Below are 18,357 nucleotides of genomic sequence, written 5' to 3'. Positions count from 1 at the left end.
ACCCCCAGAGTTTCTGATTCACTGGGTCTGGGGTGGAGTCTGCGAGTTGATATTGCTTATAAGTTTCTAGGTGCTGCTGCTGCTGTTCTGGGGACCACGCTTTGAGAGCCACTGCTCTATGCCAATAACAGTGGGCAGAATGGGAAGAAGCCAGGCCTTTGGTGTCAGACACCCTTGTGTTTGAATCTTGTTTCCATCATTTAGCCTCTCTGTGCCTCACTTTCCCCATCTATAGAACGGAGCTAACACCTATAACATCTAATGGGCAGGATGGTTATGAGTTTCAAGGGACAATGTACGTCAGGTTTCTGGTATGTTACAGAACTTAATAGAGGATAGTCTTCGTTATGTACCTGGAGACCAGCGCTGAGCTGACATGCCAGGTGAGTAAGTGGATTTGGTGTTCCCTCTAGCATAGGTAGTAAGATCCCTTCCCTGATCACCAATGAACTCTGCCTGAAATTACATCGTTAGACATTTGTCCATTGACCCTTTAAAATATACATATATCAGAGAGAGGAAACAGAATCTGGCTCAGACCTCTTGAGATTTATGAATCAGTTTCTCAGCTCTGCTTTCTTTTCAGATGAGAGGGTCAGAGCACAGCAAATAAAGGTGAGTCGAGGGACAAAACAGTACCTGATTCTGCTCAGTTTCTCAGCCACTGGCCAGGGGTCTAGTCACGTCTTCTCTCCAGGCCTCAGCTTCTGCCCAGGTGAAATGAGAGGGCTGGACAAGCTGGCTATCCAAGGGATCTCTCAGCACCACAATGAACACCTGGGCTCTGACAGCACTACGCAGGCATTCCCACCATACTTCTCTTGGGATGAAGCTCAGAGGCAGGATGGGGCAGGGTTAGAGGCTCGGGGTATGGAACCACTCTGCCTGGCTTCAGATCTCAGCCATTGATTAGCTCTGTGACTGTGGGCAAGCCACCTACCCTCTCTGGTGCTCAGTTCCTTCATTTGGTACAAATTTACAGCATTCACCTCACAGAGCTGCTGTGAAGATGGAATGAGGTTTTGCACGCAAGGTTCTTGGAACAGTGCCTGCTGGCGCACAGTAAATGCTTGATCTATGGGAGCTGTCATTATCAGGGTTCATGGCCTGTTCACTCACAGACGGCCCTCCTAAACAACGCCAGGAGAGCGTAACTCCCAGGAAGCCCCTCCAGGAATGCCCACTTCAAAGAGTGGCCAGTCTCAGCCACACCTGAGTATGACACAGGGACTGAGAGAAATAGGGCCTGCATAATCAGGAAGGGATCGGGTGGAAGGTCTGTTCATTTTTGGGTTAAAGTCCAATTTATATGCTAATGTGACCAAGCCAAAGGGAGTCTCAACTCTGGACTTGTTCACCCCACACGTGGGAGTCCCAAGATCTCTACACACAGGAGTAAGTGGGTCCTAAATGCTAATGACTCTTTCCTATTAAGGAGAATCTCTCATCTATCTGTGAGTGAGTGTGTGTGTGTGTGTGTTGCTGTGGGCCCGCAGCGGTGGAGATAAGGGGAAGGGCACTGGAGACGTGAGGGGTCAAGGCCATAAAACCCAAGGACACCACTTTTAGAAGAGACTCCTCCTTCCATTTCTCTGGGCAGTGGCAGCGTCAAGTTTTCAGAGCAGTGGAAATAACCCCAAAGTCTTCTCTCCCTGCCTGCCCCAGGCCTCCTTCCACCCTCCCCCAGACCCATGAGGCCTGGTCCCCGCCTCCTTGTGGAATTCCTCAGGAATAAGGTAACCGTTCTGAAGTTAGACACAGCACAATGGGCAGGACGTTCTCAAATAATTTGTTCCTAGCTATGAAAGGCCAGAGTCTTCCAGCCTGTTGAGTTTGACAGACAATCTGTCTTCATTTCTGAATGTCCCCTAAGAACAAATCTGTTACACTCTGGCCAACACATTTCCATGGAAATGAAATAATGAAATCTGACTAAAACGTCAAACTCTAATATCTAACAAAGAATGGAGTAGACACAGTGAGAGAAGGAACATCCAGGAAACTTTCTTCTGGTGGCTCAACCCAGACACTGCCCTTGGTGCATTTCCATGGAAATGACAGACACTAATGCCCTCCACGTGTATGTGGCTCACATCGGAAAAGACCACCCAGGCCAGAAAAGAGACTGCTCACAGCCTGCATGGAACATTCCCTCATCGCTGGCCTTCAAACCTACTGAAGTGAACATTTCAGAGAGGAAATAGAGCAGAGCCAAATTTCCCAGCCACGTGAAAACTGAGAGGGAGAAGCTTCCAGCCCCAAAGGATCTTAATCCCGGCTGCGTCTGGCTCCAGCTGCCAGCCTGCCACTGCCCTTCTCTCCCCGGCACCAGCAAGGACTTCCTCAGAGGACAGGATGGTCTGCACATGAGCTCCCCTTCCTGCCCCAGCATGCCCCAGCAAGCTCGTGTCGTCTGGGGAGTAGACTCCATCTCAGACCAGACCTGAGGCATTTCCTGTGTTGGGGGCGGGGGGTGCGGGGGGTTGTGCCTAAAGCTTTGTGCTTTCAAGTGGGAATGATAATAATACAAATGGCAGGGCAGGCCCAGTGGTGCAAGCGGTTAAGCACGCCTGCTCCGCTGCGGTGGATCGGGGTTTGCCTGTTCGGATCCTGGGCACGCACTGACGCACCGCTTGGCGGGCCATGCTGTGGTGGCATCCCATATAAAGTGGAGGAAGATGGGCATGGATGTTAGCCCAGGGCCAGTCTTCCTCAGCAAAAAAAGAGGAGGATTGGCAGATGTTAGCACAGGGCTGATCTTCCTCACACACACACACACATACACAAAAATAGAAATGGCTACCATTCTATTCAAGAACTTACTAAGCCATCAGGCACCCAGTTAAGCACATTATATGTATTTTAAAAATTAATTCATACGAGGTAGGCACTATTATCTCCATTTGACATATGAGGAAACTAAGGCTGGTTTCTCCTAAATAAATTAAAAAAAAAAAAACTCTTCCCAGGTAAACACTGGAATAGACACGGTCCTTTGAGCTCAGAATGCCTTCTATCACTATTTGATAGAGCCTGGTGGAATACGTCCCTTTTCGGAATGTGTCTCTTATGGACGTAGGACACAAAGGGATGGAGGGGTCAGCTTCTAAGAGTGCCAAGGGCCTGATTCTGGAGGAAAATGTCACCTCATTGATGATGCTCAGACATAGGTCAGCGGCTGAGGTGGATTCTGCTCGGCCCCTCCTCTCTTCCTGTCCCCCACAGGCCCAAGAGTGGAGGGGTGTCCTGCCCCTTCCCCTCCTAGAACCTTTCAGCCTCTCCCCGTCCTGTCTGGCTGTACCTTGAGCGTGCTGTGGCTTAGGATGTCTCAGTCTCCAAGGGGATGGGTGATTTGTGTCCTTTTATTCAGCAAACAGCTTTGTATAGAATGGATGCGACTTGCTGAATGTCACCGGGCGGGGGCAGGGGAGCCGTGTAGAATCCCAATGAAGCCTGGAAGGCCTGGGCAAAATGCCACCGGGTGACTTTGTTACTGTGTGTTTTCTCTGGTGGGAGTAAGGAAGAGGCAGCAGATCCTGAAAGGTTCCGGGATAGCTGCTTGAGTGGCGGGGAAATGCCAAAACCCCAGCCTCTGGCTCCCTGCTCATGCCTGCCTCTCCTGCTTCTCCGTCTTCTCCTGGCACTGTGCAGGAGACGACCAGGCAGTCAGTAAACTGTGGACCTGGGGAGGAGGGCTCCTTCCTGTGGAGCTGTCCGTGTGCAGAGGCTGAGTGTGCCAGGGGCCTCAGAGCCCAGGGCCTGCCTGGCTGCAGAAAAAAGCACAAGGGACCCAGGCATTCAGTCAGGGCTCAGCCCTGCACCCAACCCTCCCCAAACCCACAATGCCGGCTGGAGGCTCCTCAGCCCCTCGCCTCCCTTTCCAGTCTTCTCCTCTGATCTATCCCTGCTCCTCCTCTCATTTCTCCCCGTTGACACCTGGGTCTATAAGTTTCCTGAGGCCACGAGCCATGCCTATTCCTCCCCGCACCACTCCTCCCCACCCTGATCCCACATACACACACAGGATGCCCAGTTCAGCCCCATTCCCCACACATGGGAGACAATCAATGTTTGTTGAATGAATGACAAATGGTCATCTTGTTCTCCCACGAACTCTGGTACCCCAGCACTGCCCTGGAGCCTGCAGGCTGCTCTGGCAGGATGATAGGCATAGACCAGATGTTTGGGCAAATGATGCCAGTGTGCTACAAATGCACTAAGGAATGGGAAAGATGGTAGATTCACAGAAGTTGGAGGGACCTTTGAGATCACACAGTCCAACCCTCTCACTTTACAGATGAGAAAACCGAGGCCTAGATGAGAATTGACTTGCAAAAGCAACACAGAATGTTGGGAGCAGAGCCAGGGTTCAGAACCAGGCCCTCTCACTCAGGTCCAGCCATTTTCCTACCCACCACACTGTCTCCTCCTCCCAAGCTGACCCGTGCCTCAGCTGCCAGCCCAGCTCCCCTCCGCAGCACAGGCTGCAGCGACTGGTCTGAGTCTCTAGCCCACACACTCAGTCTCCCAGGGAGGATGGCAATTAGTTTTCATTGTGCTGCTCAGCACGACCTGGGCTAGAGAAAAACCATGCGTCTCCAGCACTCCAGGTCACTGTGGGCCTGGCAGGTTAGTATTCCAGGGCCAGGCCACGCAGGGACAGGGCAGGGAGACAAGAACAGACAGCAGACAGTCAGGGCCTGTGAATGAAGCAGTCATCCCTGCCCCAGAGCAGACAGACAAAGCAGGGTCACCCAGGGGTGGGGGGCAGTTGGAAAGAATGGAATGAGATGGCACAGCACCTCCACTCACCCTCCTACAGAATGGAAGGGGACAAAAGTAAAGGAAAAGGCCAGAGGGGTGAGCCAGATGCAGACAGGAAACTCGCTCTTTCTCCTCTCCCTATCATCTCCTCAGGGCCAGGGGAGAGGGAAGGGAAAGGAGGGTGAAAGGGGGACACTGAGCATTTATCAGTTCACCTCCCTCTGCGAGGTACCCAGAGCATCTCAACCACTAGTTCCAGCAGGGACAGCAGATGGTCCAAAGCCACCGAGAGTCGGAGGCAGGAACTGGGTTCTGCCAGCCAATGGCCACTAGGGATTTCAAGCTCCCTCAGACAGCTCCAAGCCCCAATCTTCTGACTGTACTCAGTGAGACAACCACTCTCTCAGTGGATTTAGAACATGACTGGGATTCCAGAGGGCAACTGATCCACCCCTCATAATCCAACGTCCCCACTCTACAGGCATGGAGACACAGGCCCAGGGAGCAGGGACTTGTCCAAAGACGCAGCACCAAGACTGCTCCATAAACAGAAACCAGGTGTCTGAGCTCCCACTCCAGGGACACTGAGGACCTTCCCGGTCAGTCCTGGTGACTCCCACACGTCCAAACCCTTGATCAGGAGCCCCTGCCCATCTGTAGCAGGCCCTTGCTACTCAGGGACAAGTACAAAAGGGAGAGGCTCTCCCAGGACCTCTGGAAGAACGCCTCCGCTGACTGTACCCCAGGAGAAAGAGGGGAGAAGCAGGGGCGGCCCCCTACAGAATGGCGGCCTCAAGGAGGAAGTGAGCTCAGGGGGCCTAGTGGAAGAGAGAAGGACCACTGGGGGAGGGCCAGGGCCTGCAGCAGACTGCCTGGGGCCTCACCCCTGGTCGCCAGGGGAGGAGGGGCTCCAAGGCCCTGCTCATCAGCCCCAAGGAGAGCTGCCCCTGCCCTGCGGCTACGAGATAGCAAGTGGGAAGCGACTCTCACCAGTCCACACTGACAAAGTCGAGCACTAGCAAAGGCAGCCCCCTCATTCTCCACCTCCATTTTTGGACTTGAAAACAATTTTCTTTCATTGTTGTGATTTCGGTGGTCAATCTATCTTTACGGAATCATAGTATTTTCTTGCTTTAAAAACTCTCAGCCTAACTCTTTCTTTTTTCTGCCTCATGTTTGCTTCCACGGTATGAAAACAAGCCTATACGGGGAGCTGGCAGATTACAGCCGGCGTGGGGGTAGGGCTGGACTGGTGGCAGCGGGAGGGTGAGCTGAGGGGCCAGTTCACCCTGCGGAGATGGCCCTAGCCAGACACAGCCCTCTTCTTTCCAGGCTCCTTCTCTTGCCCCGAGGGTGGCAGAGGGAGGCCTTTTTGTCTCCTTTGACCACTTCTGTACCTTGGCCCCTCCAGTGGTGCACTGCACAGAGCACGCTCAACAAATGAATGACTTTCCAGGAGAAACAGAGGCCGGTCAAGATGCAGTGATTGGCTACAGACCACGTGAGTCTGGATTCTGGGGCCAATCAGGAAGCTGCTAGGACTGGAGCAAGGATTTCTGGGAAATGGCCACGACTTCAGGGGTCTCGTGTTCTCCCCTGAGTGCTTCTTCCCCACTGAGGTCCCCGGACTCTTAAGAGATCCTGGGCAGGTGGGTGGGAGGGAGAGGAGCCCGGAGGCGGGGCACTCACTCCAGCACGTCGCGGTTGAACTGCTTCTTGCTGTTGCCCAGGAACTCTCCGATCATCTGCCGGCTGAGGCCCTTACGCTGGAGCAGGAAGTGGGCCACTCCGATAGGGGTGTCAGGGATGAAGCCGCGAGAGATCAGGAACTGGATGCCCTTGTCCGGGTTTCTGGAGGTGGGGGTGGGGAGAAGGAGTGGAGAGTGAGCCAAGGCCATCCATGACTTCTTTCCTCCCTTTCTTCCAGCCAGGGGAAGTGCCGTTGGGTCCTTGTAAAGAATTCCCAGGAAATGCTAGGATTCCTTTCAATGCAGAGGGGTTCCCCACTGGAAGTGCCTCTCACCAGAGCCTCACTCTCCTAAACCTCGCCACACAGGAGTGAAGATAGTGAGTGGCAGGAAGCCAGGGAGGGAGGGTCTGGCCAAGCAAAGTGAATTCCAGAGCAGATGGGGAGGTGTGCCTTCCCTCTTCCTGCCTCACTCCCACTGCATCTTACCCTGAGGTCCCCCAGGCCCTCCAAGAAGGCTCTTCCCTGTATCATATCGTCTATACACAGTACCCACCCTGGAATCTGGAGAGAGGGTGAGACTGGGAAACAGAGGTGAGATCCCCACCACACCCCCTCTTCCCTGTTGATGGTGGGCACAAGAATCCTGCTTGCCAGCATTTACTTTCTCAGGCTTGAGTCTCTGTGTGTGGGTGTAGGTGTTGGTGTGGGTGCTGTGTCTTAAGGCTAATGTGCTCACAGTGTGGTCTGCAAATCCATGATGCGCTCTGAACTGTTTCTTACTGGTCCAGGAGGAGATAAGTACAGAAATAGAAGGTAAGCATTTAGAACCTTTTATAGCACTTTGACATTTTCAGGACAACTAAGCATGTGATTATTTTTCTAGCAATTCATTTTTCTTGTATTTTACAAAAGTGTCAGCCCACAACGTCTTGGGTAAAAACCCAAACTGGTACTTCACTACAGAGAATTTGAGAACCCCTGTCTTGAGGGACCCGAGTATCTGTGTGAGCATTCGTGTGCATGCTGAAGTGAGGCCGTGGATGTGTCAGGGTGGGGGCTATGCTCACCGAGATGGCAGCCTGATGTCAAAGAAAGAGCAACGGACTGGGAGTCAGACAGATCTGGCTTCACCTAAGTCTGGCGCTTACTAGCTGTTTCACAGTGTAAGCAACTCTCATTACTGGTGTGAGCCTGTTTCCTTTTCTGTGAAATGGCATAATGATGCTATCTCTAGATATTACTGGGAAGATTGCAGATGCTTTATGAACAGTAGCTATTCTCCTGGAATATAAGCTTCTTGAGACCAAGGGATGTGTCTTACTCATCTTTGTGGTCAAGGAGCCTGGCACTCAATACATAACAGTGGAGTGAATAAATGAAGTTACCTGTGGGCAGGAGGGATGTTGTGTCTCCTGGCTCAGGGCTCTGAAGGAAGGAGTGAGTGGAGGGTGGAGATGAGTGCCTCCTCTACTTGAGATTTCCCTCAGAGGGGCAGGTGTGTTTCCTCTGCTTGCCACTGGCTGTATACGTTCTGGTTGCAAGGAAAGGTCTGGCTGCGGGCTCTGGCTGGGGGCTCTGAGCTGTGGCAGTCGTTGGTTTCTGTCCTTCCATTCCCTTGTTCTCCTTCTACTCCGCCTCCACATGCTTCGCACTCTCTTCCTGGTCTCCCTCCTCTGTGTATCCCGCCCTCTCCTGCTTCCTGCCTGTAATCCTCACACTAGGTCTCTCCCTCCTCTCCAGTCCCTCATCTCCCTGTCGTCATTTTCTCCTTCGCTCATTGTCTCCTCTCTCCTCTCCATCAACCCCATGAGATTGCTGTGTTTCCCCCACTTCATATCCTACCTGAATGATTTCTGCTCAATCCTCATACTACGTGTACTATTATTTACTTAATACTGTACTTTCTTTTAAATTCTCTCACTTTTCAAACTCTAGTTTCATCTTAAGCAGTAATAGTGGCGAAATCACGGATTTGAAGTGTTATTTGGTCCCTAATCCTTCTTAAAATTGAGTCATAATTAAAACTAAAACATGTATTGGTACACAGTATCAGTATCAGTATGTCAAGGAGCAGGCGCGTCACAAACGCCACCTAGGAGGACACTGGGATGACGTGGTAAATTACCTGGCACCCTGCTAACCTGTAAATGCAGGTGCCCCCTCTTCTTCCCTTCCCGCGGGGACCTCCCCCAGGCCTCACTGGAGCTCCCGAGCCAGTGCTCACTTACATGTTGAAGAGGTTGAGGCCGATGCGGTAGAGCCGCTTGCGCAGGGTGTCGGTGGAGAGCGTGGGCGACGTGCAGCTGGCCGGGTTCTCGCAGTGGTAGCGCGGCAGGCTCAGGATCATGGCCTGCAGGGCCTCCTTGGAGGCCGAGGCCGATACTTCCGAGCCCGACTTGGCGGACTTGGTGGACGTGCTGCTGCTGCTCAGCTGCTCCAAGTTGTCGCCGGCCTCGGCCTCGGCTCCTTTCCCCACCTCCCCTGCCTCCTCCTCCTCTTGCTCCTCAGCCTCCGTGGCCGCGGCCTCCTCCACCACCACCTCCGCGGCCCCAGCTCTGTTGGCTCCCAGGACCCCGCCGGCTCCGGCCTCTGCGCACGTGTTCTCGGAGGGCGCGTCCCCCTGGCCCGCGGCGGTCGCCACCGCGGCCTCCTGTCCCCGGGCCTCGCCTGGCTCGGCTTTGCTGGCCGCGGACTCTGCTGGGGCCTGGGCGGTCTGCGAGCCCAGACAGTTGGCCACTGACAAAGCCGTGGAGGAGACAGAGATGTTCTGGTTGGCGATCTGCACGGTGACGTCGCGGAAAGCCATCATGAGGGTGCTGCTGTGGCCCTGGGGCAGGCCGGTGGCTTCGGCGGCCTCTTCCCCGGGCCCCGGGCATGCGCTCTCGGGCTCCCGCATCTTGGCCCCCAGGCCCGGGGGTCCGGCGCCGGCGTGCAGGGCCTGGTGGATCTGGTAAGCGCCGCTCTCCTGCAGGGAGCACATGGTCTTGAGGCTCCAGGTGCTGAGGGCGTCGTCGATGGACTTGGCCAGGGACTGCACCTGCTCGGTGAAGGAGTCCTCCAGCTCGGTGAGCGTGCCCGCGAAGGTGGGCGGCAGGGAGGGCGAGCGCACCAGCGGCAGCCCCATGAGGCCGTAGCCCTCCATGAGCGCCTTCTCGGCCGCCAGGCTCTCGGCAGTGGGCGCCCGCACCTTGCGCAGGGAGATCCGCCGCGGCAGGCGGCTCTCCAAGAGCGAGTTGCGGATCTTCTCGAAGTTCTTGCTGAGCTGGTACTGGCGGAAGGCGGTTTGGATCGTGCAAGCGGCGCGCCGGGACACCAGGTGGCCTCCGTATTTGTGTTCTAGCATTTCAATCTGCAACAAGGACGGAGAGGAGGAGGCGCGGTTGGGGCAGGGGCGCTGCAGCGCTTCCGAAAGGAGGTGCTGGTGGCTGTCCACCAGTGCAGGGAGTCACTCGGCCAAACTTCGGCGGCGCTCAGCAATGCACAGCGGGTGGGTGGGGGTGGGCACTGAGGGGCTTAAGTCTGAAAACTCCTAGCCTGTCGTGGCCTGAGATACCAGGTCCCTGGCAAAACCCCCAGAGTTGTAGGATGTGGGATTGGATTCCCCGGCTTGGTGAGGCCCCAGGGCAGGGGAGAGAGGTGTTGCTGATGGTAGTCAGATGTTGCTGTGGCGATTATTTTAATATGTTCATATCAGAGATGCACATGGAAGTATTTATGAGCAGAATGCATGATAATTTTGAATTTGTATTAAAATACTTCATCAAAAAAAGTGGAAGGGTTATATGAAACAATATTAATAAAAATAGTTGGACAGACAAAAACTAGACTATTGGTGGTAAACAGGCAGTCTATACAGAAACTGAAATATAATAATGTACATCTGAAATTTACACAATGTTATAAGCCAATATGACCTCAATAAAATAATTTTAAAAAAATAGTTGGAGCTGGGTGATAGTTATGTGGGAGTTTATTACATTATTCCCTCTACTTTTGTGTACACTTAAAAATAATAAAAAATTAACAGAAATGCTTTAAAAATTGCCACTTTTCCTGTTCACCTGCGTTCGCTCTTAGCATTCATGTCACTGCACTGGGGTAGGTTTGATTATCTCTGTGTTCCCAGTACCCAGCCCAGGGGCTGGCATATGGTAGGTGCTCAATAAATGTGAATTTAAGAAAAAGGTGGATGGATGATGATGGGTGATGGATGGGTGACAGATGGCTGTTTCAAGAGTGGGAGTGTCCCTCCAGGCTGCCATGCTCCATATTCAAGTCCCCTCTGTTCTCAACAACGGGAGCTGTACAACCAGTGCATGACTTGGTGGGGCTGGCTGGTGGGGCGTGCTACCTCATCTGGGCAGATCTGAACTCAGGATGTGGGGCCAGTTTCTCTTCAAGGCCCTTACTCACCTCCTCTCAGCTCTCTCTCCCTGTCTATGGTCTTTTCTCCCCTTTGGGTTGCTGTGCCCTCTCTTTTTCTCCCTTATCAAAACCTCTCAGGAAAGGACTAGAAAGACATTCTCCCTGATGTGTCGTGTGAATAACCAATAACATTTAACAATGCCCCTTCCTGGAGATTTTTGCATTTAACTAACAGACAAGGGCTATGGTAAGGGGAGGGACATAATGGTAGTAGCATTGTGGGCTCTAATCAGTCCTTAGGGGAGTTTGGGAAGTGAGAAAGTGTTCCTGGGCCCTGAAATTATGTCCTGTTCACAGCCATACTCTCCACTGACACACAGTGTCATTCCTGAACTAAGAATCCGGATAGGTGGACTGAGATTAACAACTCAAGCCAAGAACAACATCATTGCTCCCATGTTCCCCCAGGGTCATGGGTGGGGAGGGTACAGATAGAAAGGCCCAATTTCATTCCCCAATACGAGGAATGTTCACCCTGCTTCCTGTTCTACTCCACCCCCCAGGGACCGCAGCTGGAGTGACAGCCTCCCCATAGCCCCAGTAATCCCCTCTGCTCCCTCCCTGTGGGTGCCCCACAGCTAGACCAGCAGAGGCACCCTCCTCGCCCAGGAGACCTCACAGATACAATCCCAATCCCCAGGGACAATCCCAGGTCAAACAGGACGTCCTCACTCTTGTCTTCAGCTCTCCTGGTCTCGCCATTCAGTGCCCTTCCCCATCCTCAAACCTAGTGGCATTATGCTGTCTCTCTCCCCACATCCAACCCTCCACTCTGAAGATAGTTGGAAAACTTATTCCTCTTAAAGTTTGGATGGCCAAAAAGGCTTCCTATATTACTCCTTCCAGAATATTTTCACTTCACAAGGCACAAGGCCTTAAGCGGAAGGCAGGAATCTCTCCCAGTCCTCATGATCCTCCCATTGCTCTTAAAACCTCAAGGTACTCTTAAAAATCATACCAAGTGCATTTGTTATCTATTGCTGCATAACAAATTACCACAAATTTAGCAGCTTAACACAATGCCCACTTATTTCCTCGTAGTTCTGTAGGTCAGTAGTCTGGGCCCAGCTCAGCCAGGTTCTCGCCTTAGGATCTCACCAGGCTGAAATCAGGGTGTCATCTCATGTGGAGGCCCGGGTCCTCTTCCAAGCTAACTGTTGTCGGCAGAATTCAGCTCTTTGAGATTATAAGACTGAGGACCTCAGTTACTAGAGGCAGCCTGCTGTTCTCTGCCACAAGGCCATCTTCACAACATGGTTGTTTGCCCCTTCAAGGCCAACAGGAGAGCGTCTCTCTGATGCTTCACCTTCTTTTAAAGGGTTCACCTCATTGGTTCAGGCCCCCCACGATGATCTTCCTTTTGATTAACTCGGCGTCAACTGGTTGCTAACCTAATCATAGGAGTGATGTCCCATCTAGTCTCTAGTCCCGCCCACACTCGGAGGTGGGGGGATCATACAGTATGTGCACACAAACGGGCAGGGATCTTGGGAGCCCTCTTGGAGTTCTGCCTACATACCCATTGGACAGTTGCCTACTGGGTCTTTATTTAGGTATGACCTCATGTACCCAGGAGCTCCAGAGAAACACAGATACCTGCCTCTGAGGCATTCTGTTCCTGCTTGTGCAGAAATCACACCAGAAGGGAGACTACACTGTAGCTCGGCTGGTTCTCCCTGCGGAACTCTGGCAGGTTCCCTGAGGCCTGGAAGAGAGACTGGCCTTGGCTTAGGCAGGAAAATCCTCCAAGGGGAAGTGTAGAGAGTGAGGGGCACTGACCACTTAACTGCCTCCTCCTCTCTCAATTTCTGTCTCCCTTTTAACCCCCCTCCCCAAGCACCATGAGAAACTGACACCGGGCAGGAATTCGCATCTCTTTCCTGCCTGTCCCATTCATATTTCTAGGGAAATCTCAGGCCCGAGAACATTCTTTTCAGGTTACAAGATGCTATTGGCAACAGAGGGAGGGTATGACATCCCAAATGCCATTTATCCAAAACAGTAAAGGGGTCCACCCCCTGGCATGGTGTCATTCTGCTTGGAGGCAGAAGGCTGGCTGAGATAACCTGAGGAGACTTCTTCTACCAGCCAACATCCATGCTTCACCCAAGCAGAGGAGGAAACCAGACTTTAAATTCTTGAATCTGTTCCATCAGGTCCTCCGCTGGACTGTAAGTCTCATGAAGCATGGACTTTGCCTGACATGTTCACTGCTTTATCCCCAGGGCTTGGAGAGTGGCCAGCACACAGTAGGCCTTCAAGGAATATTTATTAAATAAATTATCTTTTAATTCCAAAGTCATCTTCGTGACTCTCAAAAACCTTTCTAATCTCACCTGTAACTTTCCTCTCCCGGAGCTGATGATCTCACCCTCTCTTGCCTCCTTTGTAAGTTTGCTTCCTCCTCTAGTCTCTCTTTTACTTGTTTTTCCAACCTCCATGCTGGCATTGGCCCCTTTCTGCTACCTACAGGCCCTCCTAGATCTCCCCAGGCTAAAACACAGCTCTGCGTGGCCTCCCTGCTTTGGCGCCCTAGCCCAGTCTCTTTCTTTCTGTTTCCCACTGAACCTCTTGGAGGACTCATCTACACTCTCTGGCTCACTCCATGAGCAAATGCTCAACTACCAGTCTAACTCCGCAGGCCCTGACTCCTCACAGTCTGCCTCTCCCACCAGTCTTCTAAAACGACTCTCAGGAAGGTCACCAATGACCCTTAATCACTAAATCTGATGGCCCATCCTCAACCTTCCTCCTCCCTCCTTTCTGCAGCTCTTGATATCTTCATCACCTTGAAACTCTGTCCTCAGCTCTCATGACCCAGTCTATCTTGGTCTTTCTGTCTCCACACAGCTCCTTAATCCTGTATTCCTATGCACTTTTCCTATGCACTTCTGCACATCTTCCATGACTTCCACGTTGGAAGTCGTTAGAGCAGCCCCCAGTAGTTGATAATTCGCAACTGATTAAGAGGGAGCTAGCTCAGGCAGAGCCTTTGTGGCAACTCTACAGATGTCCCACAGGCTAATATCGTCTCATCTCTTGATGGGGAAGCTCGTCCACTGTCACAATTCACTCTACTTCAATGGGTTGAGGAGCAAGCCATAGGGGAAATACTAGTCTCAGATCTACCCCCACCCTACTGGGTGACCTTGGACAAGTTTCTGAACATCTCTGACTCTCAGTTTTCTTATCTGTTAAATGAGGCTAATCCTGCTGACTCTGTAGCTTGTTGTGAGGATTAAATTATTTCATATAGCAGCTGGCACATAGTAAGTGCTCAGTAAGTGGTAGCTATTTGATGACATGATGATTCTGTGAATGACGCTCAAGCCTCCATTCCAGGCTTTGATCCTAGACCTGCATTTCCACCAGAACGTGGGTCCCTCTGTCCCCCTGTACAAAGCCATTGTCTTTCCCCACCTCACTGTAACCAGCTCTTACTGACTTCCTTATTTGCCTAACAGCACCTTGGCTGTGAGGCCATCCGGTCAGGGAACCATGCATTTGTCCTTGGGTCCTCCTTTGCCCCATCCTCTGCATTTGTCAACCTCAAAGTCCTATAGCTGCTCCCCCCACCGCCCCCGGTATACCTTGTGCAATCATCCTGACCTTTCCACCAGACTGCCACCACGTGGGGCTCTCTTTGACTCCTTCCCCACTTGGACCACTCTGGCAGCCTCCTCACTGCCTCTCTGCTTCCTTCTTACCCCTGCCATCAACTTTACATTGTATTACCCTGATCAGCGCTCCCAAAGAACAGATGTAAACACAGGGCTTCTGCTGCTGGAGACCATTGCCCAAAAGAAGTATAAATGCTTCCTCCTGGCATTCTGATGCTGAGCAATCTGGCCTGGCCTACCGCCCAGCCTCTACTGCTGCACGAAGTCCATGTAACACACCAGCTTGACTCCCGCTCCTCCCCCAGCCCACACTGGGCTTTCCTGCTCTGAGCACTTGCTCAGCCTTTTCCCTCAGCCTGCAGTGTTCTCCCCACCTTCAACTCCCACTCTCATCCCCTTTCCTCCAGGTAAAACTTTTCCCCTTCCTTCAAGACCTATCTCAAATGTGCCTCCTCCACGAAGCCTTCTCAACCCCCCAACCAGAGCTGGTCTCCCTGCCTTGGGCCCCCGGAGAGAATGCTGTTTCAATCTTCTGTTTGACACTCAGTTTTCTCCACTAATCTTCGTGATATTTATCTAACCCATCCTTCCCTCCCCTGCCCCTCCCCCAGACTCCAACAGAGCCCAAGTTATTTGAGGCCTCAGGTGTGTCTTAGTCATCATCTGATCCATGTAGGGCACCCAGCACAGTGCCTGGCATGGAGCACCTGCTCACTATGGTATTGGAATTCAGTTGTTGGATCTTCACCATTTGTTCCAATCCGTTTAACATAATCATCTCCCACTTATTCCAGCCTTGTGCCTGCTGCACCCCTAACCTGCAATGTCCCCCACTGCTTCCTCCTTATCCTTTGCAGCCCACCCTCAATGCTCTCTCAGCACCCACAGACTGTACCTCACAGGCAGGAGAGTATTATCTGTCTCTGCATCCCTGGTGCCCGGCGCTGAGCCAGATCCGTGGTTCGGGCTTAATAAATGCTTGCGGACATGAACTAAACTGAACTCTCTCCTACGCCCCAGGGGAAATAAAAATCCAGGCTCTCTTTTAGATCTGGGCTTGGAGTCAAACGCTTTCTCTCTCCCTCTCCCATGCATTCCCCTCCCCCCATTCTCATAGGGCTTGGGGACTCAGCAGTGCCCCAGGTCAGCTCCATCTACCCCAGCCAGGCCCACCCATCCACCCTAACGCTGTTCTTAACCAGCGCCAGGCCAGAGAGCTGAGAGAGATGGATGTGGCAGGAGAGGACAGCCCCTGGGAGGGAGGGGTCTCTGAGCCCAGTGGCCAAGGAGCAGCTCTGCTCACCTCTCTCTAAACCCCATGAATCATGGGTAATTGTGATCTCCCCTCCTCCCAAGAAAGCAATCTCTCAGCTCCTGCCAGAAGAAGCAGTGGAGGGGGGCTTGGAGGCTCTGTCTCTCTAATGGGCCTCTCAGTGTTAATTAGAACATGCTCCCACTTTTCAGGTTGCTGCAGCAGCTGAACCTGATGAGGGCTGCTGAGAGATGGCTGCCGAGTCAGGGTAGGGGGGCAAGAGCAGCTAGCTGTGGGGCCACAGTGCTGAGGAACCTGGGGGAGCCAGGCCCGGGGGGCTTTCAAATGTAAGCAAGGATTTCCCCTGATCTGAGATTTCTCCACTGAGCACATTAAAGCATTACGTGGTATGAGCCTGCAGAATTTGGCAAGACAAACCTCATGTGAGGCTGAGGAGCACAGAGTCTGGGGAGGAGACAGGAGCTTTGGAGCTGCTGGGGCCGCTCACAGGAGAGGTCAGCCTGTACGGGGTAGGGCTGTGACCCCTGCGTTTTCTCTGTGTGCCCACCTCCCTGCCCACTGTCCGAAATACAGAAAGTGCTCAATGTGGCAGGGCATCGAGGCCTTGGGAACCTCTCCTGACCACAGCCAGGTAGCAGTGGGGGGAGTACAAGCTCAGCTCCTCCTAGGTCACAGAGACTCCCTCAGGTCGAGTGGCTCTGGGAGGCCGACTTTGAACCCCAGGTTGGGCTGCTTGCCCTCTCCAGTGCCCCCACAGTGCCCTGCGCACCGCTCCCATGGAACCCACCTCTTCCCTGGAATGGAGGAGATGGTGGAAGGCACTGGGTTAAGATCACGGACCGTGGGTCCAAGTCTTGGCTGCACCGGCAATGCACACCTAGGAATGTGTCCTTCGGCAAGTTCCTGATATCATTAAGCCTCAGTTTTCTCATTCCTAAAATGGGGATAGTAACAGTAACTAGCTCACTGGGATACTCTGCAGATCTGGGGAGACAATGCATGGAAAATGCTTAGCACTGTGCCCGACACGTAGTTAATGCTGCTAGTGCTCGCTAGTGCTGGGTGCCTGTCAGCACCCACTGCTGGAACGTGAGCTCCCTGAGGACTGGGGCTGTATCTTGCATCTTGGTGTCCCCAGGCCTCGCAAAGGGCCAGGACAGAGCAGCGGTGCAATGCTGCTCCCTGAGTTGAATGCAGCTGAGCGGATGGACAACCCCTGGTGCAACCTTCATTCACCACCATCCTCTGTAGCTGGGCCCCTGGTGCCCTCCACGCCCGTGGTAGAACTCTCACTTTCAGAGTGGGAAGAAGCCTTGGACACACGCTGGTACAACCCCTCGTCTCACAAATGAGGACACCGAAGACCAGAGAGTGGGAAACATAGCCGCCACTTCTCCCCTTGAGAGGTACCCCACCATGAGGCCGGACTCTGAGGCTCGGGGTGTGGAGATCTGTGGGGAAGGGGCTGCTCTCCAGAAGGGAACATGGCCTCCACCCAGGACCCTGACTCGAAGAGCAGAGCCTGGACGCTACTGACCACAGCTCCATGCTTCCTGGCTTGGACAGCACAGAGAGCTATGCAATTTGCACATCTCAGCTGGGCTCCAACGGGCTGCTCCCCTACAGTGGCATAGAAAATGATACAAACTCCCTGGAGAACCCGAATGAATTAGGAAATCACTCTGGTCTCCTCTATATCCTTGCCACAGCCACTTTCCTAAAGGGTCCCCTAAAGGGATCTGCATGTTCCCTCCCCATCCCCCAAGGTTGTAGCCCTAAGGATCACTGTGAAGTGAAGTGAGAGAGTTGAGGGCACAGGGAGCAGAGGATGAGAGAAGCTGTCAGGAGGACCTGCTCACTGTGCGACTATGGGCAGGGGGCTGGGGAAGCAGCCAGTGGGTGCATGGCAACTGGGAGAACGGGGAAACCTGGGGCGGGCCTGATTCATTCATCCATTCATTCATTCGTTCGTTCGTTCTTTCATTCCTGTGTTCCTCCAATATTGAGCATTTCCTAGGCACCAGGGACTGTGCTGGGCGCAGGAAAACAATAGTGGGCAGGAGCAGGGCAGCACCCAGTGCACGGCTCTAGGGAGTGCTAGCTCCTCAGAGACTGTGAAGTGAAAGGCACCCCTAGAGGTTGCACAACCTGCTCAACTCTGTGGCAGCCCTGGGAACGACATGGTCCTTGCCCATGTGAGTGGGTCAGCTACCAGATGGCACAGGGTCAGCTGTGGAGCACTCACTGAAAGCACACACCCAGGCTTGGGGATACCTGGGTGTAGGAGTAGAGATCACCCAGGTGAAGCTGATTGGGGGACAAGTGGGGAGAATTCCCAGCAGAGGAAATAAAATATGTGAAGGCCCAGAGGCAAAGGATGGCGTGGAGATTCCAGGAAAGGCAAATAGGAGTGGCTGGAACCCTGAAGGGGAGCGAGGCAGGATGTGGGCTGGTAGAAGGGCCTGGAGAAGTCTGTCCTCCACATAGTGGGGAACCCTGGAAGGCTCTCCCACAGGGGAACACCATGATCAGATGTCCTCTTTATATAAGGAGGACTCAGCTGCAGAGTGGAGATGAGGTTGGAA

The 18,357-nt window shown here is 53.1% G+C and overlaps 1 protein-coding gene across 1 annotated transcript in view; it reads right to left on the bottom strand.

The window, feature by feature from the left end:
• The window catches only part of IQSEC3 (IQ motif and Sec7 domain ArfGEF 3), a 104,880-nt gene that overhangs the window by 28,078 nt on the left and 58,445 nt on the right, over positions 1–18,357 (bottom strand). The window contains exons 4-5 of the mRNA XM_058559087.1: positions 8,683–9,803; positions 6,454–6,615 (exon numbers count right to left, since the gene is read on the bottom strand). Coding sequence (XP_058415070.1) covers positions 6,454–6,615; positions 8,683–9,803 — 1,283 coding nt within the window. The remainder of the gene's footprint in view (positions 1–6,453; positions 6,616–8,682; positions 9,804–18,357) is intronic.

The sequence above is a fragment of the Diceros bicornis genome, chromosome 17 (assembly GCF_020826845.1).
Source record: "Diceros bicornis minor isolate mBicDic1 chromosome 17, mDicBic1.mat.cur, whole genome shotgun sequence".
Classification (NCBI taxonomy): domain Eukaryota; kingdom Metazoa; phylum Chordata; class Mammalia; order Perissodactyla; family Rhinocerotidae; genus Diceros; species Diceros bicornis.
Note: the sequence above shows the minus strand (reverse complement) of the source record. Positions and strands in the feature narration are given on the sequence as shown.